The 17,191-nt window shown below is 39.1% G+C and overlaps 1 protein-coding gene across 1 annotated transcript in view; it reads left to right on the top strand.

The window, feature by feature from the left end:
* ENPP3 (ectonucleotide pyrophosphatase/phosphodiesterase 3) overlaps positions 1–17,191 on the top strand; it is a 74,477-nt gene that overhangs the window by 44,386 nt on the left and 12,900 nt on the right. Inside the window, exons 15-19 of the mRNA XM_081942857.1 lie at positions 5,456–5,522; positions 6,311–6,398; positions 9,135–9,304; positions 9,407–9,458; positions 12,446–12,597. Of these exons, the coding sequence (XP_081798983.1) occupies positions 5,456–5,522; positions 6,311–6,398; positions 9,135–9,304; positions 9,407–9,458; positions 12,446–12,597 (529 nt within the window). The remainder of the gene's footprint in view (positions 1–5,455; positions 5,523–6,310; positions 6,399–9,134; positions 9,305–9,406; positions 9,459–12,445; positions 12,598–17,191) is intronic.

Below are 17,191 nucleotides of genomic sequence, written 5' to 3' on the forward strand. Positions count from 1 at the left end.
TATTTTCCAAAAAAACTGAGGCACTAGATTCCTTTTATTGCTTAGTAGATCAAAAGAAAAAGTGAATTAGATCACACAACTATGTGATTGCTACATAAATAACATGTGTCAAAGTTTCATAATGCAAGAGATTTATTAGATAAATCTCAGAAAAGTATCTCTTCTTCCCTGTATACCAACCTTGTATATTTCAGATTTTTGAAGCTTAGTGCCTGTTATCCCCCATCCACCATGGTTATTGGCAACCTCTTAATGTTATACCATGTTTCCCTGATAATAAGACAGGGTCTTATTTTCTTTTGACCGCCGAAATAAGCACTTGGCCTTATTTTCGGGGAGGTCTTATTATTATTGAGATGCAGGAGGTGGCGAGCATGGTCACCTCATGGCTACTGCTGTGTTGCAATATTTTCAAGGAGGGCTTATTTTCGGGGAGGGCTTATTTTAGCACATGCACTCCAAAGCCTGATTGGGCTTATTATCCGGGGAGGTCTTATTTTCAGGAAACAGAGTACCTGTGATTTATTTCTGGAGTTTGTTGCTGGAGATGAAACCAGATGTTCCAGACAGGATTTGTCGCTTGGTGTAGGAAAAAAAATTCCAAAAGAAATTAGAGAAAACAATTCATGGTGTGGCATTATTTAATACTGAAATCTTGATAAGTCTTTAATATATCCAAAAGGCTGTTATAACTACCTTTGGAACAAATTACAAAATAATTTAAAGTGAGGCAACATTTAAAGTAGGGCATTCAATAGCACCTGAAAAATAAAACTTGTCACCTAAAACTGTCAATAAAACTGATCTAAACAGAATAGATCAAAACATGGAAGGCTAATCTGTCTGTTCCTTTGTCAGAATTTTACTTTGTTCTTGTAATCCCTGTGCAGGCTTGACATTTTTTAAAAAGACATTTGGCCTTATTTTTTGTGTCTGTTGCAGGAATCCCACCTCTATAAAGTCCACATTCTTCTTTATTATGTCACTTTCTATTAAAATAATGATAGCTTACATATCTCCCTTTCATCTTGATTAGAGAATTCCCTTCAGCTGCATGGTTCAAATCGTATTGGGATGTTTGGCAATTGCATTCCCAAAGGAAATATCATCATAAAACCTATATAGCATATAATTATCATAGATTGTCCATGATTTCTTTTCCCAAAGCACAATTTTGAATCAGAGTTTATCAGTTCAACTTTAAAGCAGCCCTGCCTTCCATCTGAATTACCAAACATGACTATCTCCCTGGCATTGATTCCTCTGCTAGTGTTGCATTTAGAATTTAGAAATGCTGGTCATTATAGGTAGTCCTCAACTTACAATCACAATTGAGCCCAACATTTATGGTGTTACATGATAAATTTGTTAAGTGAGTTTTGCTTCATTTTACGACTTTTCTTGCCACATTTGTTAAGTGAATCACCGTAATTGCTAAATAAGTAACACAGTTGTTAAGTGGATCTGGTTTCCTTTTTGACTTTGCTTGTGAGAAGGTTGCAAATGGGGATCACATGACCCTGGGGCACTGCATCCGTCATAAATATGAGTCAGTTGTCAAGCATCCGAATGTAAATCATGTGACCCTGGGGTGCTGCAATGGTTGTAAGTGTGAAAAATGCTCATAAGTTACTTTTTTTTAGTGCCATTGTAACTTCGAATTATCACTAAGTGAACTGTTGTAAGTCAAGGACTACCTGTATTTCAGGCCCATTATTTCATTTGCTTCCAAGGATAATCAACAAGTCCTGCTGAGATTGGTACACCTCTTTCGCATACTGCCCCTTAGTGCAGTACTGACAGCACCACTGCCTACATCTACACCCAAAAGTGATTTAGATTTTTAAAAATCATGCACATCTCCACCTGTGTCCATATACCGTATTTTTCGGAGTATAAGACACACCTTTTTTCCTCAAAAAAGAGGCTGAAAATCTGGGTGCGTCTTATACACCGAATACAGCATTTTTTGCCTCCCGATGCCCCGCCCCCTTCACCAAAATGGCCATGCATAGCCTTATGGGCGCTTTCAGAGATCTCCTGGGGGCTGGGGAGGGCAGAAATGAGCAAAAAATGGGCCGGTTTTTGCCCCCTTAGCCCCCAGTAGCACACTATAAGCCTCTATAAGGCTATACATGCAATTTCTTTGACAGAAAATGGACTCATTTTTTGCTCATTTTTGCCCCCCTCCCTCCCAGGAGCACTCTGCAAGCCCCCCACAAGTCTATTTATGCCTTTTTTTAAAAAAAGAAACGGGTCTGTTTTCATGAAAAGCAGGCCGTTTTGGGGAGGTTTGCAGAGTGCAAAAACTTTTTTAAAATCCTTTTGGAAAGCTCTTTAACTGGTTGATGAGAATTACATTGATCAAGTGCTATGCCAGCAGAAACACCTACTTATCTACTGTATTTCTCTCTCTCTCTCTCTCTTTCCCTCTACCTACCTACCTACCTACCAGTGGTGGGTTTCAAAATTTTTTACAACCTCTTCTGTAGATGTGGCCTGCTTTGTTGGAGTGGCTTGCCGGCCATGTGACCGGGTGGGAGTGGCTTGCCAGCCATGTGACTGGGTGGGCATGGCCAACTTGTAAAATGTGGTGAAACTCACTTAACAATGCTCTTGCTTAGCAACCAAAATGTTGGCTCAGAAATTCTGGCATTTGAAGCACGCAGGTCTTAAAGCTGTCAAGTTACAAGACCCTTGCACCCCTAATCCTTTAGAAAAAACCCCCCAGGGGTGTTCAAACTTGACAGCTTTAAGACTTGTGGACTTCAACTCCCAGAATTCTTCCTCTCGCTCTTCATCTTGATGATGTGCAGACGGGCGGGCGGGGAGGGAGCTGGAACCGGTTCTAAACAGCACTGTAGATTTGTTGGAATGTCTTCTATAGAAGAGGTTAGAACCGGCAGGAACCCATCCCTGCTACCTACCTACACACTCTCTCTCTCCCTATCTATCTACTATATTTATCTCTGTCTCTCTCTATTTCTCTCTCTGTGTGTGTCTGTCTCTCTCTCTCTCCCTTTATATACCTCCCTCACTACCTCCCTAGTCCCTACCTCCCTAGCTAGTCTTTCTCTCTCCCTACCTATCTACTGTATTTCTTTCTCTCTCTCTATTTCTCTCTCTCTATCCCTCTACCTACCTACCTACCTACTCTCTCTCTCTCCCTATCTGCTGTATTTCTCTCTCTCTCTCTATCCCTCTATCTACCTACTCTCTCTCTCTCTCTCTCTCTATTTCTCTCTCCCTCTCTCTCACTTTATCCACCTACCTACTCTCTCTCTCCCTACCTCCCTACTGTATTTCTCTACCTTTCCCTCTTCAAAACCTTGGTGCGTCTTATACTCTGGTGCGTCTTATACGCCGAAAAATATGGTAGTTGAACAAGTTCCTATCCTATATTGTTTGCTTATAGAATGTCTTCAAAAGAAGAGGTAGAAATCTGTTTGGAGTTGGAAGACCACGTTAAGAGCTCCATATTGGAATTTATGTGTAGGATCAAGAAATTAGACACCATATTCAGACCAGAGGTGTATTCTGGCTGGCATTACTGCCGGTTTGCTCCTGTGCGTGCATGTGCTGTGCAATTAAAATTGTTGTGCTCATGCGGAGAACCAAAAAACAAAATGAGAGCACCTACGGCGCCACCTGGAAAACCGGTTCTGGAGTGTGGCAGACCTGCGTCACTGCCGGTTACAGCGACCCAGGGCGCCAAACCATTAACAGTTCAGCCTAACCACTGATTCAGACATACAATCAATCACAAAAACACTGAGACTTAATTTTCCATCAATAATCAGAATTAGTGCAAAGAATATGTGACCTAGGAAAAGAGGGTGGAGGAGATAGTCCTACTTCTCTCTTACTATTCACACTAGGGAAACATCCCTCTCTAAATATCGATGAAGATTCTCAGTCATCCAGGACATGGTTATCCCAAAGGTGCTTTCTTCTTCGGCTAGAGCTGAAGAAGTTTCTTGGATGAGAATTGAAACAACTTCCAAGAAAAACCAGAAAGTCCAGCTGCCTCTTGAAAAAAAAAGCACTTTTGGGATCCCTTTCCAAAGCCATCCTAATTACGATTGAACTGGGCAAGAAAGTGATTAAGACTGACTCTTTTTGTGCACAGACTTCCTTAACATATTTGGGCACATGTCACATCTTGTCATTGAACTGTCAGGGCAGTTCGGAAGCTTCATTTTGGAACCACAGAAAAGACCAGCTCTTTTTAAAGCCTTCCAAAAATAAAATTACCAAGTTGAAAATCTGCTCATTACTCAGCCTTAAAATGACATTAATAAATGATCAACGGTGTCTGGAATTGGGGGTGGGGTCGCAGAACATTAAAGTATTATCTGGAAGTTCCTTTATTTTCTAGATTGTAATCCAAGAAAGATGTTTAGGGCGTTCAAATAGAAATTGCTCAATGAGTAACCTATATTTTCAGGGAAATGCAGTTAGTCAAAATATCAGGATAAGTCTCCTCAGTGCCAAAGAGGAAAAGACTCACCTCTAAAATATTTTAACTTGAGGCAACATATGAGAGTTAAGAGCTTTTGGACTCTTTTTATCCTTTATCTGTTAAATATGTTTCTTAGATGCACCCTGGTGTAAGACTAATTCTTTTCTCAAGGAATGGCATGTATATATGTTACATGCCAATATATGTGTACCTGGGTAGCACAGTGGTGTAAGTGTAAAGAAGCATGATATGAAGTGAACTATTTTAGAAAAAGGGACATGGTGGCTCAATGGCTAAGATGCTGAGCTTGTCGATCAGAAAGGTCGGCAGTTCGGCAGTTCGAATCCCTAGCGCCGCGTAAGAGAGTGAGCTCTTGTTACTTGCCCAGCTTCTGCCCACCTAGCAGTTTGAAAGCATGTAAAAAATGCAAGTAGAAAAATAGGAACCGCCTTTGGTAACAGCATTTCGTGTGCCTTTGGCGTTTAGTCGTGCCGGCCACATGACCACGGGGACATCTTCGGATGGCTGTGGCTCTTTGGCTTTGAAACGGAAATGAGGACTGCCTCTAGAGTCAGGAATGACTAGCACATATATGCGAGGGGAACCTTTGCCTTTTACCTTTTTATTCTATAAAAAATATTCCATTTGTTTTTCCATCAGCTGATGCATTAACACCACTAATTTTTGTGTGTGTGCTTGAAAGAATCCTAACCAACCAGGCATCTTGCAGTAAATGTGTGATACCACAGTGCTCTAGAGACAATTTTATTCACCGAGATCAGATAAATCCCATTCATGGGATATTACTGAAGATATAGTTCATAAATAGTAACAACTGCTTTGAAGCGATGACAACGGCCAATCATTGGTGAAGAAAACATTTTCATTGCATTGATTGAAAAAAAAAGCCTTCTTTTGACACAACTCTAAATTGGAAAATGTAGTATTTCTAATTGACTGCTATATATTCATTCTATGCATATGTGTATTTAGGTATAAAACTTACAATCGTTGTAAGGGTGGTAACCATGGCTATGACAATGAATTTAAAAGTATGGAGGTAAGAGATCTGTTTCTCTTTTGTTTTTATTTCTATGTCACATTGGATTTGTTCAAAAGGATTGCCTAGTTCTCAGAAACAGTTATTCTGGGTGATTGGAAGAGTAAATTAAGAGGAAATTAAAGTGTGTGAATGACACCATGACCAACTGAATCAGATATGATTACAGTTCTCCATGAAAGTCCACCTATTCTTGAGAACTTTGTTTTTCACACTAACTGCTCGTCATCTTGAATGTGATAGTTTACGGCCATAGCAGCCAACATGTATATGTATATGTCTAAGTTGAGGGTAAGAAAATATCTAGACAGTAATGGAAATAGATATCAGTAGTGGGTTCTCTGAACTTGCCTGCTTTTGCCACATGCCCATGCCTCAGATTGAATAGAGGTAATTTCCTTGCTCTTAAGACAGTATTTCTATTGAATGTAATCCCATTAACACTGTTGAAACATTCAGCAGAAAAATAGCTGAAGCATTTCCTCATGTCCCAAGCAAAGGCTCAATGCTAAGACAATGTAACTATTGCAAGGTTTACAATACAGATCACAGTGTCCTATGTAGATGCACAAGCAAATTGTGAGTTGTGTTGAGTGTCCTCTATAGTAAAGGAGTAGGAATAAATTGAATTTTTAACTAGTTGAAAGCTTTAAATTCGCAAGCCAACTATCTGAAATTAACAGTATTTATATCTTGAATTTTTTTTAAAAATACATTAACATTGACTTTATTTATGGAAAACAAAAACTGGAAGCTATTTAGTAAATCTATTTTCTGTTGTTGTTCAGGCTATCTTTTTAGCACATGGGCCAGGCTTTAAGGAAAAAACGGAAGTGACGCCTTTTGAAAACATTGAAGTTTATAACTTAATGTGTGGTGAGTTTCAAGTAGACTTTATCTAATTTATAACTGATATTTTTTTTAAAAAAATTCAAAATGGAATTAATTAACTGAAAAAAGAAATATAGATTATAGAAAACATACTACCATAAATAATATAATTTATATTACACACAATATTGGGTGGGTGGTGTACATTTATATTTGTATATATTTATATTTATATATGTATATTTGTATAGGTCAGGGGTGTCCAAACTTGGGAACTTTAAGACTTGTGGACTTCAACTCCCAGAATTCCCCAGCCAGCATGGCTGGCTGGGGAATTCTGGGAGTTGAAGTCCACAAGTCTTAAAGTTCCCAAGTTTGGACACCCCTGGTATAGGTGTATGAGTTTATTATGTATTAAGTGTAATAAGGTAGCTACATTGCTGAATCACAAACAACAAAATACATTTTTCAAAAGTTATAATTCACAATTCCATCTTCTATGTTTGGAAATCAGGATAGATTACTACCACTTTCTTGAGCCTACCTCATATGTAATGAAAAGGATCAGGTTTTTAATATAAAGAGTTCTTGATGGAATGTGTCTGCCCAGTTTAAGAAGTCAACCTTGGGTAGGAATAAATTTCCATACCTTCTGCATATGCAGACCATTTCAAACCATACCCTGAAGCATGGTTGTTGTCAAAGCTGTTGTGTGTATTATTTCCTTTCCTGTAACCAGACCTATAATCCGGTACCTTACTGTTGCCTTTTTTTTTTTTTGCCATTATGAATCCTCCCCATCAGTCTCTTTCTCTCTTTGACATTAGATACATCAGGGGTCACCAACCTTTCACACCTAAATTAATAATTTTAAATCCCACCCTGCTGGGATCTACTTGCCCCCCCTCTCCCAGCCGCTCCTCGCCTGCCCACTCGGGCTCCTTAGGGCCCCAACTGGAAGCAGTTGTTGGAGCTAAGCAACCACTATGAGAAACAGTTGGCAAAACATCTGGCTCAATTCAAATTGAATCTGACCAAGAAGGAGGCACCTTACTGAGGACTATAAGCATAGGCTTTCCAAGCAGAGAGAAGACCAGCGGGAGTGCAAGGCCAGGTAACCAGCACCTGGAGGCTCATTGGGCTGAGATGATCAGCCACTTCCAGGCCACGATGCATTCCCACTGTAACAAGACTCTCCAGCTCTTCGCCACCAGTGGCGCTTCCCTCTAACCTTCGCCCAAAGCCCCGCACCAGGGGGCTGAAGCAGACCCCAAGTCGGAATTTCTCCCCCCCCTCTGCCCCACACAGAAAGACCCCGAATGGAGAGACTCTCTGCAGCAACACAAACGTTCACTACACGTATCCAGCCCAGGGGCTGTAGTTTGAGGACCCCTGATTTAGTACAATATAAAAAAATGCAAATAATTTTTCCACAGTCCACCAAAATTTTCTCGTGGATCACCAGTGGTCAACAGACCACCAATTGGTGACTACTGAAATACATGGAACATAACAATACACCTACATTATATGCAGAATTGAGTTCCTGGAAGAGAATTACCCAAAAGAGAATGGCCTCTAGTAAAGAAAGAAAGCTAGGTCCCTCAGACTATGTAGACTTAAACCACATATAGAATGGAGTAGTCATAATACATCCAAGGCATTAAATCAAACCAAACTTTTAAAATTGAAAAAAAAAAAAACCAGCAGTAGTCCAGAGCCAATGCAGCCCCTGTGATCCACTGGAGCCCATGGAGTTAACTCTTGACCATGTAGGGGTAGGAAACTAGAGAATGCGATATTAAAGGGTTACTTAAAATATTTTCTTGCTTTTTCATCAGCCGATGGAATATGTAACTTTTGGGCATGCTCCATTCTGGGCCTGTTGAGAGTATCAACAGGCCACTTAAGCACTTTTGGAAATATTATTCTTAGCTGGATCCTTACAGGATTTTTTTTTAAAGAGAGCAGTGTCTCTGTAACTAGAACTATCATTAAGCATGCCTCCTCGTTTCGAAAAGTAGTTCTACCACAAAAGTATAATACATGAAGTTGTATTGAGTCATAGCATCTTGCAAATTATTAAGAAAAACTTGAAGAGGCCTTTCAACTTGCTTTGTTCAGTTTGTGAGAAGTGTAACAGTCTTCAAACATAGCCTATATCCGTGATGGCGAACCTAGGGCACGCATGCCATATGTGGCACACGGAGCCATATCTGCCGGTACGTGAGCTGTTTCTGAACTTCTGCCCTCCCCAGGCTCTGGAGGTTTTCCTGGAGCCTGGGCCGGGCGAAAACAGCTTCCCCCACCCCCTGAAGGCCCTCCGGAAGCTGGAAACGGAACATTTCCCAACTTCTGATTGGCCTGTTGGGCCTGTTTTCTGCCCTCCCCAGGCTCCGGAGGCTTTCCTGGAATCTGGGAAAGGTGAAAACGGCCTCCCCTGGCTCCCCGGAGGAAATACCAAACTTGGAGGCTTGGAGGCGAATAGTGTGATGCGCATGGGGTGGGGGTGCGCTTTGCATTATGGGTGCCGGCACACACATGTGCTATTGCATGCGCACCCTTGCATTTTTGGCACCCAACAACAAAAAGGTTAGCCATCACTGGCCTAATTCCAGAATTGTTGTGAGTAACACAGTCAAACGCTTATGTGACACTTCTCCATTTGAGATTTCAGAGCTCATATTTTTGTAATTCTTTTTTCCCAGTCCAAACTTCAAATTTCAGAACCTTGAAGACTTTGATCCGCACTGGAATAATTGCATTTTTTTTCTTTCACAGATCTCCTGAAACTTAAACCTTTTCCAAACAATGGGACACATGGAAGCTTGAATCACCTCCTGAAAAATCCTTTCTACAAACCCTCCCCAGCAAAAGAACAGTCTTCTCCTATTTCGTGCTCTTTTGGCCCTGTTCCCAATCCAGATGTTTCAGGATGCCAATGTAGCTCAGTAAGTTTATGGTGCTTTCTGTTCAGTAGGTTTTTTTTAATCTAAACTGTGTATCTATGCTTGACCTTTCTTTTGACTTTTGCCATATTTGTGTATTTGCAGATAACAGATTTGGCAACAGTGAATCAAAGGTTGAATCTCAATGATCAAGCAAGTAAGTCTGGCACAAACCCACTTCTAATTAGTGAAAGGTTTCCCAGGTTCTGGCACCAATCTAGAAATTTAGCTCTTTCAGACGAGATTTTATTCATACTTATAAATTTAACAAATATATAAATTTGTTACATCAAATTAGAAAATATATAAATATTAAATGTAATAATTAATTAATTTGTTAATTAATTAATTTGTTCATTAATTAATTAATTTGTTAATTTCAATTTAACAAATGAAGCTACCTTATTTTCCAGAGTATAAGACGCACCAAGGTTTTGAAGAGGCAAATTTAAAAAAAAGTTTTTGCACTCTGCAAAACCTCCCAAAAACGGCCCGTTTTTCAGGAAAACGGGCCCATTTTTTAAAAAAAAGAAAAGGTCATGAATAGCCTTCAGGAGGCTTTCAGAGTGCTCCTGGGGGTGAGGGTGGAGCAAAAATCAGCAAAAAAATACCCATTTTTTGCTCATTTCTGCCCTCCCCAGCCCCCAGGAGCTATCTGAAAGCCTCCTAAAAGCTATGCATGGCCATTTTGGTGAAGGGGGCAGGGTTTCAGGAGGCAAAAAATGCTGTATTCAATGTATAAGATGCACCCAGATTTTCACCCTCTTTTTTTAGGGAAAAAGGTGCGTCTTACACTCCGAAAAATATGGTATATAAATGTAATCTTTCAATTTAACAAATAAAGCTGTATAAATTTAATTATTCAATTTAACAAATAAGGCTACAATCTATAAATTTAACACAGACAGACACAAATGCAGATCATAAGCTCTGAAGATGAATATTCTAGCATCCACCAGGACACTGATTCCTATCAGAATCCTAGGAGACTGGAATGCTCAGGATCAGAGACGTATCTTATACAGACTCCACTATGGGCATAAACCATATTACCAGTGAATTAGATGGGCATGAAAGTATATTACTAGTGAAGCCAAAGTTATGTTACTAGAATACAGAAAATCCAATCTGCCAGTATTTAAAAAACGTGGCAACTTTAAGATATGAGTACTGCAACTCTCAGAATTCCTCAGCCACCCAGAAGTCCACAAAATTGCCAAGCTTGAAAAACACTGCTATATACGGAACAATCTCTAGGTTATTCAAGACCCAAGTTAATGTAAATTCTACTATACACAGGGAAACTGCAGGTAAGTCCTTGATTTATAACTGTTTGATTAGTGATTACTTGAAGTTACAATAGTATTGAAAAAAGTAACTTGCAACCGTTTCCTTACTTTTACAACTATCACCTCATCCTATTAGTCATGTGATCAAAATTCAAGTGCTTGGCAACTGGCATGTGTTTATGACAGTTGCAGTGTCCCAGGATTATGTGATTGCCATTTGTGACTTTCTGAGCTGGCGTCCAACAAACAAAGTCCATAGTGGGAACCAAATTTGCTTAACAACAATTTGATTACTAACCATGGCAAAAAAAAGTCATAAAAGTTTGTAAAATTAGGTGTAACTCCTTTCACAATCACCAATTGTGGTTGTATGTCAAGGTCTTCTTGTATAGTGTTTTTTTAAGTGGGTTGTTTTTAGACTTATTGTGGCATCACCATTTGGGAAGAGAAATCCTTTTTTTTCCTTTTTTTTTTAAGAGAATAAAGTAGAGCAGTATTTTTTGAACTTTTTCTTTTTGGAAAACTACACTAATTAACTAATTTATCAGGCTTTTTAACAGCTCATCTCCCTCACTGAGGAAGGAGGAACCCTTATTTGTTTGTAGGAGTTATATTTACGAATATTTACTGTGTGAAAAATTAAACTTGATGCTTTTGTAGAACATTTATTTATTGAATCATGTTAAAAAAATAACAATATTAAAATCCATTAGATATTAACATGAATGTTTTAAAAAACAATATTTTTTAACAAATAGAAAATAATAATAATTGTAAAAACCTATTTGCTTAAGAACATAACAATGATAAGAATCGCATTGTTTCACATTTTTGTAAATATCTTGAATGTTTTGCAAATAATTTTGATTTCTCAGACATCTGAAAGGGTCTTGGTAGTGCCCACCCAGGTCTCCTTGGACCACACTTTGAGGAAACACTGAGTTAGAGAAGAGGAAGATATAAAGCAGAGGAAAAAAGCTGCAGACTCACTCAGATAAGCACACCCATAGAGTGTTCTTCTAGAGCAGTGTTTCTCAAACTTGGCGACTTTAAGTCCTGTGGACTTCAACTCCCAGAATTCCCCAGCCAGCATAGCTGGCTGGGGGATTCTGGGAGTTGAAGTCCACAGGACTTAAAGTCGCCAAGTTTGAGAAACACTGTTCTAGAGACATGCAGTTATCAGTGATTTTGCTGAACTCTGCATGGCTAAAGGTCAGAGTGTTCTGCAGAAATGAGTAACAAGCTGCACCAAACAAGATAATTCCGTTCTTCCTTTGACATTTTCCTGAACATAATCAGGATAATTATTTCTATGAGTTGTATAATCATAAGAGACATATCGCTCTGTATAGCTCCAACGATCCACCAGTAAAATAAAGCAATAAATGCAAGTAGTTTTATGTGTAGTGTATTAGCACTGTATCCAAGATATCCACCACTTCAAATTGTGTTTTTTTTTCTCCCTTTGGTTCCCCCCACTTATATTATGTCACTGCTGCTAATGGGAGCAGTGAGCTTTGCTTCTGAATCAAGGAACAGCTTCGTTAGGTTTTGTTGGCAGTGGTTCAAAAATTTTCCTTTAAATGCTACTAGTGTTGAATGCGGTGTGGGAGATGTAGAGTTTGGCTCTACAAATTGAGTTAGAAGTCATCAACATTCTGGTATCACATAGGCCAGGAAAAACCCCAAAGTGAGGTTTTAAACAGGACAGCTTTCCAGTTATTCCCAACTGTTTTGTTCTTTCCAATATACTGAAATGTAAAAAAAAAAATCTTGAATGAGCAATTCATAATAATTTTTGGAAAGAATTGTATTCAGTTAATTGGAAATTTCACAATTATGGTTTACATTCCAGAAACTAACTCTGAAGCTCATAATTTGCCTTACGGAAGACCCCTGGTTCTACAACACAGGAAGTACTGCCTCCTTCACCAGACTAAATATATAAGCGCATATAGTCAAGACATCTTGATGCCACTATGGAGTTCATATACTGTCAACAAATCAGTAAGTTTTTGGATTTATTTACCTTCTGTAAAAAAGATGAAAGTCTACGTGGAAAAAGGATAATATATAAAAAGAGCACTTGGGGAGTAGTAGAGATGGATACAGAGGTAGATATGTGGATAGTGATGGAGACGGAGATACTGTACATACCGTAAATCACATCAACTTCAGGTCATTCTTCATATTGCTGTAGAACATGGGCAAGTTTATTTCAGGTAAAAATCAGTAGACTGTATCAGGTTTATAAGTAATCTTCTTGCTTAATTATATATTTCATTGCATACAGTTGTCTAGTTATATATAAAGTGCGTACAGTTCATACAAGAAACCTTAGATTTTTCAATCCCAGGGTGGGATGCCAGAAAGGAATGATTATGCTCAGAAGGTAGAATGTCAAAGTGGTGGAATGATAAAAGCCAGGTTTGGGGAGGTTTTAGGTTATATTTTAGGTTTTTTATATAATAGGATCTTCTTTACTGCCTATTGATCGTTGCAATGCTTCATTTGGCAGCAAAATTCTGTTTATCTTGGTTGCCACAGCAATTTGCCTAAGAATAGATACACAGCAGTGGTGGGTTTCCATTTTTTTTACTACCGTTTTGCTTGTGTGCTTGCGCGATGCTTCTGCACATGCACAGAAGCGTCTGGGCCAGAGGTGGGTTCCGGCAGTCTCTACTTCCGGTACCTCATGGCCGCATGGAGCACACATGCGCAGTGCAATAAAAATTGTTCTGCGCATGCGCAGAAGCAAAAACCAAGATGGCGGAGCCTACAGTGCCGCTGAGAGAACAGGTTCAGAGGTGTGGCAGGCCTGGGTTGCTGCTGGTTCCAGGGACCCAGGCCGCCAAACCACTACCAGTTCAGATGCACCGGGCCGAACCGGGAGCAACCCACCTCTGATACACAGTCCACAGTTATAAAAGTTTTGTAAACAGTCTTTTTCCCCATTAAATTACATTTTTACTCTAGTGGTGCTACTCATTTATATTTCTTTATGTGAATACAGTTTCAAATGCAGAATATCTGATATTGAAAATGTATTATATTGGTGTTATTTCAATTAATTCTCCATGCTATTAAATATGCTATATTTACATTAAATTGAACTAAAAAAATACGTGGCAGGGTCCTGCCATCTTCTCCACCACAGAGGATCAAACCTTCAGGTCTTTTTCCAACACTCTTCTTTCAAACAGAAATCTCCCAGCTTTGAGATCTGATTCTTTTAGCCACAAACCAATTTCTCCCTGCCAGTTTCCAACAGGTTGTACATAACTGTCAAATTTTATTTTCTCTTGAACTGCTCCATAGTTCTCTTTCTGGGCCTTCTCATTCCAATCTGAGTTTATTGAGTCTTTAACCAATCTAAACTATATTTTTTCTGTCTTCCACTCATTTTCAAAGCTTCCTCTTGAGGGCTCCGTTCTACAGCACAGAGTGCCAAGGTAATCATAGCCGGCAGTGTATTATTGAATGGAAAAATACGACATATACAAATGCAGCATTCATTCAGCGAATGATACATGTGGATAGTCCCAAAATGGCATACTGATGTTTAAAGATTGCTTATTTGCATATTCTCTTAAGGTACTTTGGAGTTAAAAGAAAACAGCATGTGTAGGGCAGACATTCCGGAGTGTAGCCTGCTATTTTTGCTGCAGCAATTCCACTGCTGTAGTTAGCCATTCTTTTTTTTTAAAAAAACCATCCAGTGGTTTGGCAGTCAAAAGCAATGGTGTTATGATAAAGAAAAGAAAAGCAGGCTTCTATTCTGTGTGTAATTATTTTGACATTCAAGGCAGTGGGACATGCTTTCTCTGTTATTATGTTTTTCTGTCCTCTATATGTACCACTTCTATGCTGTCTGTGTGCAGCGTACCAAACTTTCTAAGAAAATTCATCCGTGAGTGTCATTAAGACAGATGAGGATGGGTGAAGTTTGTAGAAGGGACTGCTTTATGTTTTTTTTAAAAATTTCTTTGGGACGGGGATGGAGAACTGAAGTTTCTCAGTATAGGTATTTCACCCAAACTGAGTGGGCAAGATTGGGAAGACATGGTTCTTTCAACGTGCCTTGCAATCCTAAGCACTTCTTGATGGAACTGGGGAAATCTCTTCTCTCTGGGCTTGGGAAGTCATCCATCACAGGGGCTGCATTCACAGAATATGCTGTTGAATGTGACTGGCTAGCTCCCAACTGCCTGTCTACATCAACTGGCAATGAGATCCCTAAATTGAGTTGGAAGGGAGATTTTTCTAGCCCAGATTGGAGATATAGTGTTTTAAACTGTATGCACAGCTTTGCAATCTCTGAGCTACCTTACCTTAGATTATACTTTAGATTACCTTCCCCATCCTGGCGCCCTTCAGATAGCTGGATCTGAATTTAATATTATTCCCAGATGTTAAAAAAGGCTAAGCTGAATCCTGAATCCTTGATCTGAATCAAGAGAGATTGCTTCTTCCGCTTTAGAAAATAATGATCTTATTGACATGTAACATATATTCCATGCTAAGGTTGGGTCTTTCGTGCTAAGGTTGGGTCAGGGTTTCATTTTCCTGGACATTATGAATTAATCTAGTGTTGATATATATTAGATATACAGTACATACTGTAGGTCCACATATAGACAGTGTTAAAAGTAAATATACAGCATTTGCATTCTTTTGTTCAGTTTAACAAGTTTTACTTATTATTTTTGGATTCTTTGATCAAGGAGATATATATATAGCTTTTCTGAGTCTCAAAACCGATGGCATATTTTAATATATCGAAATTGGAGACATTTATTATTATTATGAACCTAAATCAAATCCACTGCAGGATAAAAGCCTCTTCAATAAATATTATAAATACAATTTAAGTTGCTGCCCCAGTGTGACAGGTAACTGGGTGTTTTTAACTTCCCAATTTAGGTTAAAAGAGTGTGAGTGGTCTGAACTCACCTGGCTGCTTCGTATAGCTAAGAGAGTACCAAATTCTGTCTCTCCCTGTATATTCTTGTGTGGGTGGGTGTGCGCGCGCGCGCGCACGCACACACACACACAAACATGTAATGTCAGCCAAGAAAGTTTTTCTGATGTCATGGAGAAGTGAACACAAAGATTTTTCCAAAGCATAAAGCAGCTGTTGTGTCACGCAGCCTTGTTCAATATAATCCAAACAAATTTCCTAGAAAAATTGAGCTCTCAATGGAAAACCAGGTACCAACCTTTCTGTGAATTCTAAATATGGTGTCTTTAATGGCAGGTCAAAGGCTTCTTTAATACTTTGAAATTAAAAATGGCCTCATCTAGAATTTTCTTGAGCTGCATTTTAAAGTAACATCGCGAGCAATGTTGAACTCCTAGAGAAGCTGATGAAATGTAGTAAATAAGTAAACAAGATGAGCCCCCAGGCTTTTGTTATTTTCATCCTACAAACGTTCACCTGTTGCAAACATTCTTAATATTTTAAACTGCAAAATGATTTAAAGATTTATTTTCCAGCCTAATCAGATGAATATTAAGATGTTTACATATTTTCATGAAAAATGCTTCTCAAAATATATTGATTCATATAAGGGATGAAGCACTAAATAAAAATAATGTTAGGTAAAAGAATTAAGCCAAATAGGCGGATTGATCTCAAAAGTTCTGATTAGCTTGGAAGAAACATTCATCTGGGTTCAGTTCCAAGAGGGGAGAAAGGCACTGGAAACATGGAGGCTGATTGGAAAGCTGGTTTAATGGAGCAGAACCATTAAGCACATGGGCCTGGTGCAGCTGAACACAAGGTGTGGAGAGAGAGTGTTATTTGTACCCTCTCTTGGGCTTTGAACTTGAGCTTCCTGTTCCTCTGGCAAGGGCAGGGCTGCTGTAGGGGTCATGTGCAAATCCTAGGAGTTTGTCTGAGATAAGCTTGGTTGAACCGTGTTGAGTGATGTAATGAAGAGGCTTGTGTTCTGAAAGGGTGTTGGGCAATTCCTATTATGTCTTAATGGCTTTGTCCTAGTTTGGATCTTGAATGAGGGCTAATCCCATCAATCTGGAGCTGAGAGCCTTTTGTTTTGTAGATAGGATGGCCCAGTCTTTCTGGGGCTATTAACAAAAGTGGGGGCTGATTTCCAAGAGCATGTTTCTCCTTTTCTCATCCCGGGAGGTATAATATTCTGCCTTTTTAATATTTCCTAGAATATTTTGTTCTTCTGGGAGTGGGGGTTAATTTTCTACAGAACCAATCCGGGGAATTTTATGAAGCAATATGGAATTGGAGAACCTTGGGGAACATCAAGTGAGGAACTTGGTCCAAAGAATTCTGAGCTGAATGAGGCATTTCTTTCCATGCTGGGTTCAATCACTCCTTCAAAGTGCTCAAACTCTAAGAAAGAAGCCTTAAACCAGGGGTTGTCCAAACTTGGGAACTTTAAGACTTGTGGACTTCAACTCCCAGAATTCCCTTGAAGTCCACAAGTCTTAAAGTTCCCAAGTTTGGACAGCCCTGTCTTAAACAATAGACACCTAACACTGAAATAAGCATTTTGTTGTATATGTTAATTCCCTCAAAATTTGTTTGGTTCATGGTACTGATCAAAAAAACATGAGGGTGGGAAGA

The sequence above is a fragment of the Natrix helvetica genome (assembly GCF_964273705.1).
Source record: "Natrix helvetica genome assembly, chromosome: 2".
Lineage (NCBI taxonomy): Eukaryota > Metazoa > Chordata > Lepidosauria > Squamata > Natricidae > Natrix > Natrix helvetica.